The sequence below is a fragment of the Rhinolophus sinicus genome, linkage group LG16 (assembly GCF_036562045.2).
Source record: "Rhinolophus sinicus isolate RSC01 linkage group LG16, ASM3656204v1, whole genome shotgun sequence".
In the NCBI taxonomy this organism is placed as follows: Eukaryota; Metazoa; Chordata; class Mammalia; order Chiroptera; family Rhinolophidae; genus Rhinolophus; species Rhinolophus sinicus.
In genome coordinates, this window is record NC_133765.1 from 978,769 (window position 1) to 1,001,451 (window position 22,683).

The 22,683-nt window shown below is 34.3% G+C and overlaps 1 protein-coding gene across 3 annotated transcripts in view; it reads left to right on the forward strand.

Moving 5' to 3' along the window:
* Positions 1-22,683, forward strand: part of LOC109438846 (tubulin-specific chaperone cofactor E-like protein) — a 179,170-nt gene that overhangs the window by 63,513 nt on the left and 92,974 nt on the right. For 2 of the 3 annotated variants that reach the window (XM_074321532.1, XM_019718964.2), the window contains one exon: positions 16,565-20,765. The exons of the other annotated variant lie outside the window; for it this stretch is intronic. In XM_074321532.1, the coding sequence (XP_074177633.1) occupies positions 16,565-16,883 (319 nt within the window). In that variant the 3' untranslated portion in view covers positions 16,884-20,765. Of the gene's footprint in view, positions 1-16,564; positions 20,766-22,683 lie in introns of those variants that run through there. 3 annotated transcript variants of the gene reach the window in all.

A 22,683-nucleotide genomic window follows, 5' to 3' on the forward strand; every position in this document is an offset into this window, starting at 1 on the left:
CATCTTTATCTTGCTTCTCACTTTAAAGGGACTACCAAAGTTTCATTGTGAAATACTTTGATATGAAATACAACTTTTGCTGTAGGATTTTGATAGATGCCCTTCAAATTAAAATAGTTACTATCTCTTTTTTTCAAAGTTTCTTTTATCATAAATGAACATTGATTTTTTTTTATATAGAATGTTCTTTGTGTATTGAGATGAGCATGTTGCTTTGTTCCGTTAATCTAAATTTTAATGATGCATTTTCAGATATTGAACCATATTTGCATTTCTGGAATAGCCAAGTTAGTTATAAAATATTAAGTGTTCTTTTCAACACTGCAGAATTTAATTCTAAAATGTTTTATAGGATGTTTTCATATTTAAAATTGGTCTATAATTTTCATTTCTATTTTGTGGGTTTGTTATGAAGGTTATGTCCACTTCATAAAATGAATTGCATTGGAAATTTTGTTTTTCTATTAAATTAACTGTGTGTTTTTTTAAGTTTAAAATTTCATACTCATCCATAATGTTCTTATGATTTGGGGTAGTTGTTCAAGTTTTTAAATTATTTTATTCTCTCTAATTCTCATTTGGACTACGTAATAACTTCCACTGAAAAATTTGGAAGTAAATGGAACCTGACTGAAAAATTTTAAAAGGGAGTAAACCAAAAACTAGTTCTTTTTCTCACTTTTAACCTTAGCAGCCCCTCAGGTATTTGGTCCCTAGGCAACTACTGACACTAATTCTTGTTATAGTTTTCATTGCTATTTGCCTTTTTCATATAACAATGCATCTTCAGTATTATTCCATAATGAGGGATCTTTGTGTTTTTTGAAAAATATATCAACATTTATCTTTTTCATTCCTAGTAATGTTTATTTCTGCCTTTACTTTTTTTCTTGATCAGTCCTGCTAAATGGTTACGTTTTAGGAGTGTCCATTGTTTAAGTCAAGTTTGTTGAGGTATAATTGACACAGAGTAAGTTTTACCTTTTTTAGTATGTATTTGAGTTTTGACAGATACTACAGTATGTAACCACCAAAACAATCAGAATATACAATAGTTCTATCAACCCAAAAAATCTCCTTGTACTCCTCAGTCCTTTCCTGTTTCTCACCCTCTGGCAATCACTGATTTGTTTTCGTTCCTATAGTTTTGACTTTTCTAGAATGTCATATATTTGGAATCATATAGAATATAGCCTTTTTTTAATTGAAGGTTTTATTGAGACAATTGTAGATTCACATGCAGTTGTAACTGGATCCCATGTACCCTTTATCCAGTTTCCCCCAATAGTAAAATTTTGCAGGACTATAGTACGTTATCACAACCAGGACTTAACGTTGATACAGTCCACTGATCTTATTCAGATTTCTTTACTTGGCATTTCTGTGTGTGTGTGTTTAGTTCTATACATTTTATTATATGTGTATGCGCCACCATTGTGAAGATACTGAATAGTTCCATCACCACAAGGATATCTCACTGGTTTCCCTTTTATAACCACATTCAACTCCCTGCCAGGTCCCCCACTCCCATCCCTATCCTCCAGCAACCTCTAATCTTACCTGCATTTCTAAAAATTTGCCATGTCAAAAATGTTACATAAATGGAATCATTGCAGTATATAACCTTTGGGATTGTTTTTTTCCACTTAACACAGTTCCCTGGAGACTCATCCACATCATTCCCTGTATCACTAGTTTGTGCCTTTGTACTGCTGAATAGTATTCCATGGTACATATCACAGTTTGTTTAACCATTTACTTGTTGAAGGACATCTGGATTGATTCCAGTTTTTGGTTACAGATAAGATAATCTATGAATATTCTTGTACAGGTTTTTGTGTGAACATAATTTTTCATTCCTCTGGGATAATTGCCCAGGAGTGCAGTTGCTGAGTAGTATGGCAATGGCAGGCGTAGTTTTATGAGAAACTACCATAAAGTTTTCTAGAATGTACCATTTTACATTCCCACCAGCAATAAATGAGTGATTGAGTTTCCTGTATTCTTGCGAGCATCTGGTGTTGTTACTGTTTTTATATTTTAGCCATTCCGATAGATGGATAATGACATCTTATAATTTTAATTTTTATTTGTATGGTGGCTAAATTCTTTTCATGTGTTTATTTGCCATCTGTAAAGTCTTTTCAGTGAAATATCTCTTCATGGTTTTGCCCATTTTTGAATGGAATGTTTCTTTACTGTTGAGTTTGAGAGCTTTTTATATATTATAGATTCTAGTCCTTTGTTGGCTATGTGATGTGCAAATATTTTCTGTTATTAATAGTACGTAGCTTGTCTTTCATTCTTTTTACATGAGCTTTTATAGCACAAAAATTTTTAATTTTGATGAGGGTCCAGTTTATCGATTTTTCTTTTTAGGAATTGTGCTTTTAGTGTCAAGAATTCTTTGCCTAAACATAGATCTTGGAGATTTTCTTGGTTTTTTCCTAAAAGTTTTATAGTTTTACATTGTACATTTAAGTCCATAACCCTTTTTGAGTTAATTTTTGTGGAAGGTAAGAGGTTTAGGTTGGTTTATCTTTTTCTATAGTTGCTCAATTGCTCCAGCACCATTTGTTGAAAAGGCTGTCTTCCCTCATTGCACTGCTTTTGCAACTTTTTAAAAAATTCGAAGTATATTTGTGTGGGTATATTTCTGGGCTTCTCTATTCTTTTCCACTGACCTTTGTGTCTACAGCTCCACTAATACCACACTGTCTTGATTACTATAGCTATGTAATAAGCCTTAATATCACATAGAACAGGGGTGTCCAAACTGCGGCTTGCAATCCATTTTTAATTGGCCTGCAGCAAATTCCAAAAATATATTTAGTTTACTTAAATAAAACAGGTGAGGCAATACGTACTTCACCTCGAGTGAGTGGCCCGGCTGTTTGTGTATTTTACCGCATATGGCCCTTGGTGAAAAACGTTGAGAAAAGTTTGGACACCCCTGGCATAGAATGATTCTTCCCACTTTATTCCTCAGATTACTTTAGCTATTTTAGGGCCTTTACCTGTTTATGTAAATTTTGGACTAAGCTTGTCTTTGTCTCTACAAAACAATCTTGCTGACATTTTCATAAGAATTTTATTAAACCTATAGAACAGTTTGGGGAAGATTGACATATTTACTCTATTGGATCTTCCAATGCATAAACACAGTATGTCCCTTCATTTATTTAGGCCTTCTTTGATTTCTTCCGTCAGCATTTGGTAATTTTCAACATACAGGTCTTACAAATCTTTTGCTAGATTCACACCTAAGTATTTTATGTCATTTGCAAATACAGAAATTTTTATTCCTGCATTTCAAATCTGTATGACAATTTATTTTTCTTGCCTTGTTGCAGTGGCTAGAACTTCCAGTATTGTGTTGCATAAGAATGATAAGAATGGACATCGTCGCTTTGCTCCTAATGTTAGGGAAAAGATTCAGTCTTTTGCCACTAACTATAATGTTAGCTATAGGTTTTTAAATAGGTTCTCTTTATCTTTTCCATAGTTGAGGTAGTTCTCCTCTGTATCTAACATGCTGAGAATTTTTGTTGTAATGGATATTAGGTTTTTTACAAATTCTTTTTTTATATCAATTATATGATGTGATTTTTCTTTAGCTGTTGATAGGGAAGCTAGATGGATTGATTGTCAAATATTGAACCACCTTTGCATACCTAGAATAATTTCCATTTGGTCATGATGTATATATTTCTTTTTATACATTGTTGGATTCAATTTGTTAATATTTTGTTCAGGATTTTTGTGTTTAAGGTCATGAGAAATATTGGTATATAGTATTTTTTTTTTTAATTATTTTATGTGCTTTTGTTATCAGGGTAACCCTGGCTTCATAAAATGAGTTGGTAAGTGTTCCCTTCTCTTCTGTTTTCTGGACAAGATTGTGTAAAATTAGTGTTAATTCCTTTTTTTATCATTTAAAATTTTTTAAAAATTTAGTTGTAGTAAAATACAAATAATATTTACCATCTTAATCATTTTTTTAAAAAAATTGTGGTAAAGTATGCATTACATAAAATTTGCCATCTTAACCATTTTTAAGTGTGTAGTTCAGAAGTGTTAAGTATATTCACATTGTTGTGCAACAGATCTCCACAACAGTTTTCATCTTGCAAAACTGAACATCTATGCCCATTAAACATCAGCTCCCCATGACTTACCTTCTGCAGTCCCTTGTAACCACTTGGCAATCATCATTCTACTTTCTGTCTCTATGAATTTGATAACTTATACAAATAGAGTCATACAGTATTCATCTTTTTGTGACTGACTTATTTCACTTAGTTTAATTCTCTCAAGTTTTAACCACATTTGTTTATCCATTCAGCCATCAATAGACATTTGGGTTGCTTCCACCTCTGTGCTGTTATGAACAGTGTTACTGTGAACATGGGTGTGCAGTATCTCTTCTAGACCCAGCTTTTTAATTCTTTTGAATCCCAGAAGTGGGATTTCTGGATTATATGGTAATTCTATTTTTAATGTTTGAAGAATAGCCATACTATTTTCCATAGTAGTTGCATCCTTTTGCAATCGCACCAATAGTAGAAAAGAGTTCCTATTTTTCCACCAACCAATGTTTGTTAGTTGTATCTTTTTGATAGTAAGCCATCCTAATGGGTATGAGATGGTGGTATCTCATTGTGGGTTTGATTTCTAGTTCTTTGATAATTAATCAAAGATTTTGAACATCTTTTATATGCTTTTTGGTCATCTTTGGAGAAATATCTGTTCAAGTTCTTTGCCCATTTTTAAATGTTTAAAAAAAAATTAATTGTTGTTGAGGTGTAGGATTTCTTTATAAATCCTAGATATTAACCCCTTGTCAGATAAATGATTTACAAATATCTTCTCTCATTCTGTAGGTTGCTTTTTTGCTCTGTTCATTGTATATTTTGATGCACAAAAGTTTTTTAAGTTTGATGTAGTCTCATTTGTCTATTTATGATTTTGTTGCCTGTGCTTTTGGTATAATATTCAAGAAATCATTGCCAAATTCAATGTCATGAAGCTTTTCCCGTTTTCTTCTAGGAGTTTTATAGTTTGGGGTCTTACATTTAGATCTTTAATGTATTTCAGTTTAATTTTTGTATATGGTATAAGGTAAGGGTCCACCTTCATTTTTTTGCATGTGGATATCCAGTTTTCCCAGTACTGTTTATTGGAGAAACCATCCTTTTCTTATTGAGTGGTCTTGGCACCTTTGTTGATGATTATTTGATCAGGTATATGAGGTTTTATTTCCGGCTTCACTATTCTGTTTCCTTGATCTGTATGTCTGTCTTTATGCCAGTAGCACACTGTTTTGATTATTGTAGCTTTGCAATATGTTTTGAATTAAGGAAGTGTGAGTCCTCTAATTTTATTCTTCATTTTCAAAATTCTTTTGGCTATTCAGGGTTCTTTGAGATTCCATATGAAATTGAGGATGATTTTTCCTACTTCTGAAAAAAAAAAGTGCTTTGAGAATTTGGTAGGGATTACATTGAATATGTAGATTGCTTTGGATAGTTTAGACATCTAAATAATATTAAATATTCCAAGCCATCAACATGGAATGTCTTTCCATTTATTTGTCTTCTTTAATTTCTTTCAGCAGTGTTTTGTGGTTTTTAGTGTTGTTTTCCTTTTTTAAAAACCATTGATTTCTGCTTTTTGTTTTTTTTAATTTCCTTTCTTTTGCTTGATGTGCTCTTCTTTTTTGTAGCTTTAGAGGTGGGAATGTAGATTATTGACTTCAGACTTTTCCTAATGAATATTTCGTGCTATAAATTTCACTCTCAGCAGTGCTGGCATTCCACATGTCATGATATGTTATATTTTTATTTTCATTCATTTCTATGTTGTTGTTTTTTTAGAAAAGATTGTTTTATTTGAGTCTTTCTGTTTGACCCAGGGATTATTTAGAAATTTAACTACAAGTGTTTAGGAATTTTCTTGTTATCTTTCTGTTACTGATTTCTACTTTGATTCCATTATGGTTAGAGAGCATACTCGGTGTAATATCAATTCTTTTAAACTTGTTAGTTTATTTTATGGCCTATCTTGGTTATTGTTCCATGCGTGGTTTCAGAAAAATGTGTATTCTGCTGTTGTTGGGCGGAGTGTTCTATACATGTAAATTGGATACTGTTTATTGATTACTTTATTCAAATCTCTATTCTTGGCTGATTTTCTGCCTGGTAGTTCTGTCCTTTGCTGAAAGAAGGTATAGAGAGCCTTTTGAATCTGGTTTCTGTTAGTTAGCATAATGCTTTTGAGATTCACCTATCCTGTATCACTAGTGAGATCCTTTTTACTGTTCAGTAGTATTCTTTTATATAGATGTAACAGTTTATTTAGCTATTCATCAAGTGAAGTACATTTGTGTTTCCAATGTTTTATCAATTTATTAAGAAAGTTATGATAAACAGTTACCTACAAGTTTCTGTGTGAATATAAGTTCTTAATTCTCTTGGGCAAAATATTTAGAAGCAGAAAGATTGAGTTATATGGGAAATGTATGTTTAATTTGCCAAGCTGTTTTTCAAAGTGGCTGCATCATTTTGCTTTGCGACCAGCAACATGTGAGAGTTCCTGTTGCTCCACATCCTCATCACCACTTGGAATTTTCAGTATTTTTGTTTCTGTTTTTAATTTTAGCCATTCTAATAGACATATAGTGGTTGTAACTTGAATTTCCTTAGTGGCTAATGAAGTTGAGCATCTTCTCATGAGCTTATTTACTATTCAAATACCTTCTTTGGTAAAGTAGACATGTAAAATCTTTCGCCCATTTTTGTACTTTGTTATCTTATTATTGAGTTTTGAGAGTTCTTTATATATTCTAGACATATGTCCCTTACCAGATACGTGTGTTATCAATACTTTCTCTCACTTGGGATTTGTCATGTCATTCTTTTAACAGTTTCTTTCAAATAGCAGAAGTTTTAAATCTTAATGACATTCAATTTAATTGATTTTTTTTATTTTATGGATTGCACTTTTGTTGTCATATCTAAGAATTATTTGACCAAACCAAGATTACAGAGGTTTTCCTAAATGTTTTATGGACATTTTATAGTTTTGGATTTTACAATTAAGCTTATGATTCATTTGAGTTAATTTTTGTATATGGTATAGGATATGGATTAAGTTTTTTCTTTAATTTTGACATATGGGTGCCTGTTCTAGCAGTATTCATTGATAAGACTATCCTTTTTCTATTGTATTGATTTAATACCTTTGTTGAAAATTAATTAACCATGTATGTAGACTCTATTTTTGGATTTGCTGTTCTTTTCCATTGATCTACATGTCTATCCTTTTGCCAGTATCACACTGTCTTGATTATTGTAGCTTTATAGTAGGTTTTGAATTTCAGTTAGTGTGGTTCCTCCAACTTTGATCTTCTTTTTCGAAGTTATTTTGGCTATTCTAGTTCCTTTGCCTTTATATATAAATATAAATATAAATACATATATATATATATATATATATGTATATGTATATATGCTTGTTGAATTATAAAAGAAAAAATTCTGCTGGTATTTTGATTTGAATTGTGTTGCATCTGTAGAATAATTGGGTAGAACTGACATTGTAATAACATTGAGTCTTTGGTCCATGAACCCGTGTATCTCTCCATTTCCTTAAGTCTTCTTTGATTTCTTTCAGAAATTGGTGTTTTGTGTTTTTCTACATATAGCTCCTGCATGTTTTATGTTTTTACTTAAGGATTTCATGTATCTTGGTCGTGTTATAATAGTATTGTTTTTTTATTTCTATTTTTAATTGTTCATTGCTAGGTATAGAAATACAATTGATTTTTGTATATTGACCTTATATTCTACAACTTTGCTAAACTATTAGTTCTAGTAGTTATTTTGTAGATTCATTGTAGACAGTCACATTGTCTATGACAAGGCACAATATTTGTCTTCTTTTCCAATCTACATAACTTACACTTTTTTCTTTTTTTCCTCTTTTTCTTTTCTGCATCTCTTGAGAGGCTCCTATAGTTTTTCTTAGTGTGTCAATATAGTGAAATATATTGACTGATTTTTTAAAAATGTTTAACCAGCCTTGAATTTCTGGGATGAATCTCACTTTTTTATACTGTATTATCTTCTTAATATGTTGGTGGGTTTCATTTGCTAATGTTTTGTTGATGATTTTTGTAAGTATGTCCATGAGGGATGTTGATCTGTTATTTTGTTTTCTTGTAATGTCTTTGTCTTGTTTCAATATTAGGATAGTGTTGGCTTCATAAAATGAGTTAGTGAGTGTTCTCTCCTCCTTTCTAAGAATTTGTATAGAATTAATATCTTTTTCTCAAATGTTTTGTAGACTTTGTCAGTGAAGCCATCTATGTCTAATGATTTCTTTGCTGGAGATTTTAACAATGATTAAATTTATTGAATAGATGTAGCTTGATTGGAGTTATCTGTTCCTTCTTAAATGAGCTTTGGTAGTTTGTGTCTTTGAAGAAATTTATCAATTTCACTTTAGTCATTGAATTTATGGTCATAGAGTTGTTTATAATATTCACTTATTATGAAAACCTTTAGAGTCTGTAGTGATGTTTCCTCATTTAGTCCTGATATCTTATCTTCTTTTCTTGATCAGTCTGGCTAGAGGTTTACCAAATTTACTAACCTTAAGAACCAGCTTTGGGTTTTGTGGGATTTCTATTATTTTTATGAGTTCTAGTTCATTGATTTCTGCTTGTATCTTTATTAGTTTATTCCTTCTTGCTGCTTTGAGTTTAATTTGCTCATATTTTTCTGGTTTCTTAAAGTGAAAACTTAGATCATTGATTTGAGATCTTTTCTCTTTTAAACATTTAATTACATAATTTTCTCTCTAAATACCGCTTTAGCTATATTCTATAATTTTTGCTATATTGTATTTTCATTTTCTTTGAATTCAGGATATTTTCTAATTTTCCTTGTGACTTCCTCTTTAAACATAGGTTATTTACAAGTGTGTTGTATATTTTCCAAATACTTGAGGATTTTCCAGTTATTTTTCTGTTAATGACTTTTAGCTTAATTTCATTATAGTCAGGAAACATACTTTATGTTATTTCAATTCTTTTGAACCTGTTGAGGTATGTTTTTGGCCTAGAATGTGGTCTTTCTTGGTCAATAGTTCATATATGCTAGAAAAACGTGTGCATTCTGATGTTGTTGGGCAGTATGTTTTATACATGTCAGTTAGGTCAAATTTTTAGTGTTATTCAGGTGTTTTATATTGTTAACAATTTTCTGTCTGCTTGTTCTATTACTGAGAAAGGAGTGTTGAAGTCTCTAACTATAGTTGGGGATTTGTCTATTTTTACTTCCAGTTCTATCAGTTTTTGCTTCATTATCTTGAAGCTCTGTTGTTAGATGTATGTGCATTGAAGATTATGTCTTCTTGTTTGAACTTACCTTTCTGTGTCTAATGGTTTGGGTTTTTTTTAAATAATTTTAATAGTTTCAGGTGCACAAGACAAAGCAATACTTAGACATTTATCATTTAGATCCCTCACACTGTGTGAACCCCCCTCCCCATCCACTACCCCTCTGACATCGCACAGAGCCATTACATTTCCACTGTCTCTATTCCTAATGCTGTACTCCGCTTCCTGTAACCATATACATACATATATATATGTGTGTGTATATATACGTATATATGTGTGTGTGTATATATGTGTGTGTGTGTGTGTGTGTGTGTGTGTGTGTGTATAATTATAGTTGGCATTCATTTGCAATTGTCTCTAACAGATTCTCCAGACTCCTGGTCCAGAACTGTCTCTTGTAATGGATTTTGGAGAACCTGTCCCACAAAAATTACAGAATTAATACAGATCTAGTCACCTGGGCAGCAAGTGATTTGATTCCATTCCTGGTGGTAGAGATATCTTTTTACTTCTTTTATTTAGACCCTTTGCTCCAAAGAGGTAGCCTCAGACAGTGGATCTACAGCAGGTTTTTGCATTCTTATATGATGCCTGTGCTCACATCACCCGCTCCCCAACCCTACTCCTGCTTCAGTCAGTGAACCTGGCTTGAAATCCCCTCTCGCCCATACAGTACTTTTTATCCCTTTTGCCTCACAGGACCTTAACTCCAGACTGCTACTGCCTGCTTTGGATTTGGAATCTAGCAGTCCTATGGTTTCTTTGTTGTATGCTTTGTATTTCTGTTCAGTTTCTGGTCCATGGAGATGTTTACTATTTTTGAACCTGAGCTGTCTCCTTAGAATTCAACCTTTTACATTTTATCCATTTTTAATCAGTGTTTAGAGCAGAAGTGCATTAAAATGTGAATTTATGGAGCCATTTTGACCAAAGTCTTAATCATATTGATAAATGTAGATTAAATCATTCTTTAATGTGTGGTATTCTATTACATGAATAAATCACATTCTATTTATCCATTCACTAGGTAATTTTGATAGGACTTGAATTTAAGAAATGGTGAGTTGAAAAAAAATCTGTGACTTAAGCCTTGGTGAAAAACTACATGAAAAATACTAAATTCAATTCAAGATACTTTGCTATATGTGAATGGTGAGAATAAATTATTCTGGAGGTAGCAGAAATGCAGAAGTTTGAGGAAGACAGGTGGGAAACATCTACGGCTTAAGTTAAGTAAGAGAATTAGATTTGTGATGAAAGATCATGAAGAGAAAAGGGAAGAGAATGCAGGAATGAATTTTAAGGACTACCCAAGTGTAGATGGTAAGAAGAAGAATGAGAACCAATAAAGAGAGATTGAAAGGGGGCATTTGAAATGTAGAAATGAGAAGAGAATTTATAGAACAGTATTCATTATTGCAGCAAATCATAAAGATGATCAGAACTAAGAAAGACTGATGGTCTGAAAATAAGATTTGAGTTCTACTTTCTCCCCTTCCATTCACTAGCTATTTAGACTTTGGGCTAACAAACTGGCCCTCAATTACTATATCTATAATATATATAATAGATGATCTCTGAGGTCTTTCTGCCATTGAAATGTGATGTTTATGTGTTTTAATAAATAGGATATTGGTGACTTTGAGAAAACTGTTTCAGTAGAATGTAAACTCCCAGTTGTAGAATGTTAAGGAGATGTTTTTTATATGCCATGATATGATACCATATCAAAATCAGAAAAAAGCATACTATAGCAAGAAAGATTAACAGCAATTGGATGTTTGGAATATGTTTTTGAATCCTTCATGATGCTTGGGAAACAAAGTAAACTAAATGAATGTTTTTCTTCTAGTTATACTTCAATGATTTGGTTCATCCAAGTGAATCATCAGAGATTTTTCATGTTTTATTTGTTACGTTCCTTAAAGAGAGAGATGTATATATTAGGGATTTATTTTGGAGTAAGATAGCTTTATTCAGAATAAGGACTCCAGTTGATTCAATATGGGTCTGTGTTTGAGGAACAATAGATTACCAGAATTGTTAGTGCAAGGCTAATATAAGCCACTTGTGAGCACACCTCTAGGCAAGTTGTAAGGGATAGATAGATAAATCACTTCCAGGATATGTTTAATCCCACTGTGGTATAGGCACTTCCATAAAATATAAATCCCGTCATTTTTCTTTAGGATGCTCCTTGAGCGTGTAAGCTATTTTTATGCATTCGGAGACATGAGGTCCAAATATGGATGCTTTCTGCCACCTAAAAGCCCCTGGTTCTATGTCTACTTTAGTTTTCCAGTTTCCTAAAAATTATGTAAAATATTTAATGTTTGTGTTATTTAGTTAAGAGGCTATTTAGTTAATAGTTTATAAAGCTATTCAGAGCTGAGACTGAGTTAACTTTTGTCTCTAACCATCTTGGGGTTTTAGGTTTTAGCATAAATTCACCCTCAGATTAGGATTTACAGCAGGAACCTGCAATCTTTTTCAAGTAGTGTGCCAAGTCTACATTTATTCTGGGGTCATAGACCTATTACTGAACTATGATTGAGGAAATGTTTTCAGATATCTTAGGCGTCAAGAGTGAAAATGAGCATATCTCCTCCAACTTGATCGTCATGCTACTAAAGTCTGCTCATGTGTCTGTCACGTTAGGCAGGTATGCCATGGACCAGGAGCCCCTAGTGTGTGAAGACTTGCTTATGTCTACTGGGAGTTTAGCTACCATAGCTCTCATAGGGATAGCTTCATACTCTATTCACTTTTTGTTAACGCCACCTTCAACCCCACTTTCCTAGTAGTGTGGTTGTTGACTGGTCATGAATCAAAGACCCTTAAAGTTGAAAGAAGTTTTTCTCACAGTGGATGTTTTTATTTAATAGGAAGATTTAAAAAAAAAATACAATGCCAGTTTGCCTGTGTGTTGTGTTCTTCACAAGACTGCATTAGCATTTGCTTTCCATTTCTCATTCTCAGTTGCCCATATGGTCATGCTGGCCTTTATGCTGTGTGTAGTAAATTTTGTTTGTCTTGTGATTGTTCATTTTCTGTTAGAATGTTATGGTGTTCAGAACTTCTGAACACGAGTACTATATATATATATGCACACTCATATATATATCTATATATGTGTGTGTCATATATGTTACATTTTAGCATTTCATTATTGTAACACATCCTTGTCAATAATGTCTTCCAATGTAGGTTTATGACATTTTGCCCACTTCAGAAGTGAGACCTTCAAATATTGAATATTTTTAAGTAATCAGATGGAAGTATTGATTGGTAGAATGTAAATTGAGATTATTAGTTTTGAAGAATATTTATCCATCAGAAATCATTTGCCTCTTAAGACTATAAGGGCTGATGCTAAGAAAATACCAGATAATATAGAGTATGCAGATGTAGTTCAGTATGGATGGACTTTTGCATAATGAGTAAAGTATCTAAGGAGGGAGACTAGAAAGAAATTGTTTTCTAAAATTTACTGGGTACTTTGTAAAATCATGATTTCTTATATTACTGATTTGCCCTGCATAAAGATAATCCAAAATAAGATAATCAGGAGTACATGTATTATCTTGAAATCATGATTTTTACTTACGTAACTTTTAGGGGAACACATTCAGTGTGTGGTGAGTCACAATATAAAGAGTGAATATTTGTGATAGCCCGTATCCAAACTTTTATCCACATACAAAAACCTGCTGGCTTTTACTGAGAATTAGTAAGCAAACATTGATTTTTAAATCTAAACAAGTAGAAAAGCAGTTGCTAAAAGTGGTAATGTTGATGGCACAAAATAAGTTTGGAAAGTTATGAAGGAACCAGATCATGAAGGACCTTTTATAGTCATTGTATTATTTTTCTATTGGTGCTGTAGCGAGATACCATAAACTTAGTGGCTTAAAACAATACCTACTTATTATGTCACAGCTTCTGTTGGTCAGAAGTTTGGCAAAGCGTGGCTCGACTGGCTTTTCTGCTTAGGATCTCACAAAGCCAAACTCAGGGGGTCAGCAGGGCTGTGTTCCTTATTGGAGCTGGAAAAGAATCACCTTGCAGGCTCATTCATAATGGTGGCAGAATTCAGTTTTTTCTCATTCTTTCCACGTGGCCCCCTGCAACTAGCAACAGCAACTGGACCTGGAGCTGAGCTGCACCCTCCACAACTACGATTGAAAGGACAACTTGACTTGGAAAATATCCTGGAAGTACATGCTGTTCCCCAATAAAGTCCTGTTCCCCTTCCCCAATTAAAAAAAAAAAAAAGAGGGCTTTATTCTGATGGGTCTTGTGTGATTTTAAGTAGCGGAGAGATGTGGTCATATTTGTGTTTTACATGGTAACAGTCACTTTGGTTATAATACAGACAAGGGTCACAGGCTTGGGGCCCAAGCTGAAGTCATGGGAAACCATTTCAAGGAATATAATTTGGGATTCAGTTATAGATAATAGAAGCCACAGTACCTATTTTAAGAAGAAAGGAGTTTAATACAGGGAATAAGGTGCTTACAAAATCTTTGGAAGGGCTGTTTCTCTAGGATTGCCTCTAGAACGGTACCACAGAACGGGCCCACTAAGGGCACTGCTATTTCTGCTAGAATTATATAAGGGGAGACTCAGGAAGCTGCTTTCCCTGGTGCTGTATAACACCACCTTAGCTGGGATCTATTGTCAAGCTGATGCCAGAGGTGTTGCCTCCAGGAACACACTGCTTGAACTGCAATCTGGTAATTAGGAAGCCTCTACCCAACTTGTTCCTGCTAGATCCACTGTTTCTCTCCCCAGGACTGTTGAATGTGATCGATAGAAGCTAAAAATCTCACCTGCAAAGGAGTATGGGAAATTCAGTTTTCAATTCTAGTGGTTGCGAAAGCATTCTGGGAAGAAGTTGGAACAGAATGAGGAAGCTCATGCATCCAGGGGCTTACCGTTAGTTCAGATATTTAGTTCCTTTTCAAAGATTATGGCAATAAGGTTATTCCCTCTGTTGACCCGAGAAGAATATACCTGCCAAAAAGGACTGCTCATAGTTAATTGGACTCAGTCATAACCAGAGTCTAGCAGTCATCGTTTATAGAGGCCTCTCATGCACGCTGCATTTCAGGAAAAAGCCACATATTGGGCTGCCAAGATCCCTGCAGTGCTCCTGCTCTCTGAGTTGACCCTAAAAAGAGAGTTCCTAGGATTGCAGTTCAACCAGTAGGACTGAGACCTCCCGTGTCCAGTTGGAGCTGCATAGCTATCTACATCTTCCCTGACCAATCAGAGTGACCCCATTCTGACCAGTGTGAGGATTTGGAGTCCTCATTTACATAGAAATGGACCAATCAGGGACTGAGTGTGGACACTCTTCTCTATGTAAGCCAGCTTCACCTCTGCCTCAATGGATTGCACTTTCAGTTTCCCTGTCTAGAGCTGGAACACTGGATGGCACACTGGAGCTGGAGCTGAACACTTGAACTGACTATCCCAAGCCACTTCTTCTGAGCCACCTCGTCTGAGCCACTTCAGTGGAGCTGTTTCATGTCTGAGCTCTCACAGCCGTGCTGTTTCACAACTAAGCTGTTCTCACTGAGTAAACTCTCCTGCTTCACTACACCTCAAGCTGGGGACTCCTGTTGGTGTTGAATTGGTGGCCATGACCTTTGGTTGACACCTGTCTTCTGTTAGTTGCTGCTGGTGATTTTTTTAACCCTTTAAAAAAATACTATTTTTGGCTAAGTCCTGCAAGACGATGGTTCTGTAATCTGTTTCATCATACCACCACCTTCTCCAAGGAGTTCGACCGAAATACATTTCCATTGTATATTTTCTAAGGGGTGTATGTGTTTTAATAATGTAAGTTCCAGAACAACAGAAATGTAATGTTGATATTTTTAATTTGTATATGAACTTATAATTTGCAAAGTGCTTACTCATCTGTTATTTTATATAATTCTTGTAACTGTCTTATAAGGTAGGAAGGATAGAACTTATTATCCCAATTTTACTAATAAGGAAACAGATCCAAAGGATTGAGTGTTTCCAAGTCACACAGCTAATGAAGTACAAGGTAGAGTCAAGACTCGATGTCAGATCTCCTGACTCCAAGACCAGTGCTGTTTTACCATACATTCCCTGTTACTGCCATTAATAGAAATGATTACCTCCATCTCTGACCACAGACATCTTACTATGTCTTTAATATTCCTATCAACCTTATTATAACATTGATTTAACCGGGTTAAAACCAAAAGTAGGGTGGGGAATAATCTTGTGTGACCATTGTAGTCTGATCATGAATTAACCTTGTGTGCCTTGGTTATAATAAAGCTAATATCAGATCTTTTTAGCATTTTTTCCCTCTGGTTTTTAGGAAACTGCTCAGCTCCCTCAATAAAATCAGACCTAGATCCTCCGAGGCTGATAGTGGAGACAAGCTTTTCCACATGGGAAGCTTGACCTTGTGGTCCCTAATCTCACCTATAATACACTTTGCTCTTGGTTTCTTTTGCTCTTTACTTGATCAAGGAACTTGTATCCCTCATTTACCACTTTTTTTTATATATAGGAATTTATTTTTGACTCTTTCACAAATCACAAATTCCATGTATTGTAGCCGACAAGACTAGGCTGGAATATTCTAACAAGGCATCGCTGAAAAAGCTGGGCTAATAACTAACATACAACCAGATGTTTTTGTTTCTAAGTTATGGCTTCTCCAGGGCTCAGGAACTATTGACCTACTTCCAGCTTCCCATCTGTTATCAAGGAACATGTGCTTAGATCTCTCTCTGCTCTTCTTGATGATGGTACCCAAGAAAGCAAGTTCTATAAGTTTGACTTCTCTCTATAATCTTTGTAGTGTCTGCTTTTCTAGGTTCTATTTTCCTCTGTAAGCCTATTCTTATTTAATGATTAACAGCAAGCATGGTGACCATCTTTAGGAGAAATGCTTTTCCTATCCACAAGGATGTGATTTTACTGTGTTCTTAAAAGGGCAACTATATCAGATCACCTATTCCACAATAATCATCAGCTAGATAGAATATTAGAATAGGATATTAGAAAGATGTTGAGTATAGCAGTGTAATGTATCAGTAGTTCTGAAAAAAGTCCATAGTTCAGTTGCTAGTAGCTTAAGCTGACACTGTCTTTTTATCCTTCTAGGTATCATGAATTGATCACAAAATATGGAAAGTTGGAGCCTTTGGCAGAAGTGGATCTAAGACCCCAGAGCAGTGCCAAAGTAGAAGTCCACTTTAATGATCAGGTGGAAGAAATGAGCATTCGTCTGGACCAAACCGTTGCAGAACTAAAGAAACAATTAAAAACTCTAGTGCAGTTACCCGCAAGCAACATGCTTCTCTACTATTTTGACCACGAGGCGCCCTTTGGCCCAGAGGAAATGAAGTATAGCTCTCGGGCATTGCATTCCTTTGGCATTAGGGATGGAGATAAAATTTATGTGGAATCCAAAACAAAATAACCTCTACCAGACTTGTAAAAATACACACATAAGGACTTCTTGCAGGGCATTTATTTCCATGTGGTTTTCTTTAGGAGGGAGAAGATTATTTTTGTTTTGTTTTATTTTATTTAGGTTTGGGGGAGGTTGTATATTTTTCCCCCTAGAATGGGTAGGGGGCTGTTTTTGGTTTTTTGTTTTTTTTTACCAAGACTTCTTCAACTCAGTCAGCAGAATTGGCCACATCTCTAGTTCGTGTCTCCTCCCTCATGAAAAATGACTAAGAAATCACCGTTTTCTTACTGTGTTCACTGGGATTTGCCTACTGCTTAGTTATCATTATCATTTAGGTATACTTGTGAAGATAGCATGAACAGTACATCCCCTTCAGGAGGGAATCTTATAGTATTTAAATCAGGATACAAGGATCTTTACGAGAAGGGCCAGCACTTTTCTCTCCCAATTCCTCTTTTTCAGTCCCACTTCCTTTTTTTTGGTTCAGTTTTTCATTTTGACTTGTGTCAGCACATATTTACCAATAGTTTTATTCTGTCCGTAATTCTTATTTCTCAACTTGGGTAATTTTTTTCTTCATTTCTCCCTTTTGAAATAATTTTAAATGTTTTAACCATTTTCAACCTGATTCTGATCTCCGGTACTCAGTTGGAACCGTAACTCTGTTAGGAATTTGAAGAAAAGTAAATGGAGAGTTAAAACTCTAGGAAAACTTGCTGTTTTTCTGGAAGCACAGGCAGAGCAGTCTGATGTCTTTTTATGTAACTATCTGACTTTTAATGTTCCTTGCACATTGTATCAACCATTACTTCCATTACATGAAATATGTCGGATTCCAGAGTTCTTTTATTTTTGCTTATTTGTTGTATTTCCTCATATCTGTCTATCATTGTCATTTAAATTACTGGGAATAGAGGCCTGAGGTTATGAAGAATCCAATAGAGTAATGGATGGATATATGTACCAGGAGAGTTGAAAATTAGCTAATAAACTATCTGTAGTGTGTGTGAGGGAGTGAAGTGGGGAGAATATGGGAAAGTGGTGTGATTTCTCTGTTTGTGTCATCTTTGAAGCCCTTGCTCTGGCACTTTGCTTTAAAAGTGGGAAATTTTGATCAAAGGGTACTTTGATTCCTAGTTCTTCCCTGGAACTTTGTGATGTCGTAATCGAAGAGTTCTTTTTGTGTCACATTTCAAGTTAGTTGCCCCTGCAGAAGAACAACAACTCTAATTTATGAGTAAAGTATGAGTGTCAAAACTTCAGAATTGCCTCCAAGTCATATATTTTGCAGAAGCAGTTTTCTTTAAAAGCTAATTCCTTACCTGCTCTGAAATCTTTTTTGTTCTTCTATTCCTTTGTTAATCAGTACAATCCCTTTCTTTCATATATGTCTTTCGTTGTCCACATGTTTACAGATGGGAGACTTGAGGAAGACAGCATAACTGGGATAGAAGGTGTACACATGAAGTATTTTTCAAAGAATGTAACCATTATCTCATTATGTTTGACCTTTTGATCTTTTTATATGATTCCATTGCTCCTACAAATTCTTTAGTTTCTTAGGAAATTTTCAGGTGACTTGTAAATTCTTCATGTACATGGTGTTTTGTTTATTATTGCTATTTCTTAAATTTTCCTATGCCGTAATAGCCGATGTTTATTCTCTTAATGCACTTCAGGTTCAGTATTTCTAAAGCCTTTGACCCAGGCCTACTGAGTCAAATCTACGTTCACTGTAACATTAAAGGTGGATACCAAAGGGTTTGAGAAAGATAAGTGAGGCCTGTTTTCCTTCTGCTGTAGACTTTATCTTTCAAAATCATAAAAATGAGCAGTGGCAATCCAGGCTGAATATAGACAAGAATAATTATTTTGCAATCACATTTTCCTGACATATTTTTGGAAGTAGGAAAAAAAGTGTGGCCACAGTATCACGAAGATTAAAACTGTTGGGTGCTTTGTGTGTGTGTGTGTGTGTGTGTGTGTGTGTGTGTATGTGTGTGTGTGTGTGCACGCGCGTGCATGAGTGCAGGTGGATTTGAGAGGGAAACAGTGTAATTGAGCCCGTTGCTTTTGTCAGCCTGGGAAACAGATGCAATCTTATTTTTTGAGGTTGTATGACCCCTGACTGTCCCACAGCAGAAAGCAGAACAAACACTTAGGTTATGCTTTAATCTTAAGTGGAATAGCCACAATTAATAGGATATTTTATATATGACAAAATTTTATGAAATGGATTTTTTACTACCGTGTTTCCCCAAAAATAAGACCTAGCGCGACCATCAGCTCTAATGCGCCTTTTGGAGCAAAAATTAATATAAGACCCGGTCTTACTCTACTGTAAGACCGGGTCTTATATAATATAAAGACTGGGTAATTATGTTAATTTTTGCTCCAAAAGACGCATTGGAGCTGATGGTCTGCTATGTCTTATTTTCTGGGAAACACGGTATTAGAAACCTGTTCTGTTATCACAGAACACAGTGTCCACCAACTGCAGGCATAATTCTTCTATTATACAGTTGCATGTCAGGGGAACTTATTTCATTCCGTGGATGTGGGTATTTTTAGGGCATTGTAATTGATGGTTTTAATAATTGCTGAATAATTTTTGATTGAGGCAAAATCTAATATAACTACTGGTCTGTTAGAGGTACAGAACAGAAGTATATGAGGAAAGATATTTGAACATGTGCACTTATAGATTAAATTTGGGTGGCTGAGTAAAGATGCTGCTTTTGACATAAAATTGGTGCTGTGTAGACACTTTTAACCAAAATTATTTTTATAACAGGCCAAAAAGGAGAGAAGAGACCACAGACCTTTGAGTCTACAAGTTATGTGTAATTGATTGGTGCAGCGGATCTGTATATTAATACTGACTTCATCCAGATTCAATGAGAGCATATTGTTGACATTTATGAGGCAAAGGCTCTGGTAGCCAGTGCTACAGATTTGTTGCTATAGACACAGTGTATAGAACATACCGTTTCTGAAACAAATTCTTTTCAGTTATGAAAAAGGAAAGGAATAAGAAAAGAAAGCCAAATCAAAACCAAGGGACCCTTTCTACATGTAGGCATGTATGTAGCTGCTGAAGCCACAATAGAAGGCAGTTTTCTAATTTGAATTGTTGAAGTATTCCAGAATGCTTTAAAGAAAAATAAGTTCAGAGACGTATATAAGTTTTACTATTAAAAGTTTCTATTGTGTCTGCAACCTATTGCCACCATTGTCATAAATACATAAAAAAAGCAGCTGATATTATATAACCTCTTGTTTCTTTAAAACCTTTTGATGAAAATCAACCCAAAACATAAGGTATGTGTAACAGAGCCCAATGTTATGCTATGTTTTAAAATTTTGTTTACTTACGAAAAATGGAAGGTTCGATTCTAACCACATGTTTCAGCTAGATCAGCGTAATGCAGAGAACACTTGTTGCTCAAGGACCTGATCACCATTGGAGCTCACTGGTAAAGCTTTTACTGATGCACCTCTGAGTGTGGCTGGCTACGTACAAAACGAATACAGAATAATAGATGGTTCGAAGCAATGTCATTTCTGTTTATGAATTTATTTGTCCCTTCATTTCATGAAAATGCAAACAAACTGCTTTCAAGGACACCCAGAAGCTATCTGTGTTACCAGGTGTGTTGTGAACACTATTTTCCATAGGTGCTTCCTTAAAATATATGTCCATTGTAGTGATGAAGAGGTACTGGACTCTCTCAGGCTCTTTACTTGCCAGTTGTCTCCTGCAGTTAATGAAAATATATATTTTAGAATATAATTTAAACATGAAGGTCTATACTTTGCACTTTTTATTAATATATATGTAGAGACAGAGATAATCTTTAAAAAAATTAAAAATCCAAGTCCACTTTCTCTTTGTGTTTTGATTTTTTTCTGGGGTCGTGTGGTCAAGATGTATGTTTATATAACTTAAAATCGACATCAATGCTATGATTGAGTCCTCTGGGGAAATGACCTAAGCTGGGAAGAGTTTCACCATCTTAACAAACTTAATTGGAATTTTGTTAAAGTTAGGAATAAAAACTGCAAAACAAAGATTCATATTAAACGTGTCATTGCTTTTGTGTTAGCAAAGCTTTATACTTCTAATATGCCTTCGATACTCTCTTTTTATCCGTTTAAGGATAAAAACCTTTGAGATATTTGGCACCCCTTTTTTTGAGTAAGAAAGCAAATCTCATTTTGAGGATTTAAAAATTTGTGATGCTGTTTTCCTTTGAAAAGTAATTTTCTATAAGAATTAGTTTTGGACACTTGAACCCTACCCGCTTGTCAATAATTTCTTGGTAAACTTATAAATTAATCTTGTGCCAAGAATGAAGGTCCAAGAACTGTACTTTATTTCTGTATTTAAAAGACAGTCTATTAACTTCTCTCAATGCTTCCGAAGTACATAAATATCATGATCTGTTTAAATTTAAAATTGCTTCTACCTCGTTCAGATTTCAAAGAACTAATTTTAACTTCTGTGCTAAATTCTGTTAGCATTTATTGTGAGCTCCTCTGAGTACTTGCAAGTAGTCTGTGTAGACATATATCAAGATACTAGTACCCATTGGACTGAAAAATGCTGTGACTTTCATATTAAAATGTTTATAAAACAAGATGGTTAACCTTTGAAGTCACATTTTTCTTTCCAACTCTTTGGAAAAGAAGTAACTGTTCTCCAACTTAGACTTAGAACTTTAGAATTCAAATCTAGCCAGGTAACTTTTTAAAATACGTATCTGTCGTTATAGATTTTAGCATCAGTCATTTCATCTACTTTTAACTTTTTCATGTAACTAAGATTTAGGAATTGAGTTAATCTATGAAAGGAAAAACACCATAATGTGTGTCCTTGAAATATAATGAATTTACGATTTCTTAAAAAATTTGAGAGTAACACTAGAAATGTTTAGGGTTTTTTTTGTTTAACAAACTGATCTATTAAAATGTTAAAATACATATATTTGCATATATATATATGAATATAATAGATGAACATATTCTTATGCTAGCCTGTCACCTTACTGAACTAAAGAAAACAACACAACACGGGTTCGGCATTCTACCGAGTCAGTGGCATTTTACAACTTTATTTTAAAACACTGAAACAGTGACTAAATAATAATTGAGCCTAAGCAATAGAGACTGAACTAGAATAAAGAAAGGAAATAGTTCTCTTTAAATAGGTAAAATAAGAATTGCTAATAACTGTTTAATGCTCTAATTTGGCTGTGGAATCCATGCACTTGACAGCTATACTATTTTGTAGTTGCTGCTAAAGTTCTCGATAGCCCTCCACATAACACACCTTTATTGTTAGTCTTTATGTTTCACTAAAATGAGATGTTCCTCAATATCCATTTATTAAATTGATTTGCTGTGTAACAGAATCACTGATGTGGTTGATGGCTCTAAATCCAAATTGGAATTTGTGCTCGTGCCATTTCCAGAACTGTGAAATTGGGGCTGGTATATATCTATATCCTTCTGTTTCTCTGAAATGCCATATTGGACACTTGTGATGGGTGTTCCTGACAAGAATAAATGAGCCAGTAATATGATGCAAGAAAACTGATAATTTGGTTTTTAACCCGAGAACATTTTAGAACCTTAAAACTTTGTTTCAGTAAACAGCCAAAGGTGAGAGAGGTCACTCAGTTCTGACTCAGACTTTTATCAAGGACTTGTCAGTGTGTTCAAGTGAACTTAAAATTGGTATTTATAGATGAAAAAAATATGTTTACAACCTAATAAGACTGTATCAAAGATTTTATTATGGGAA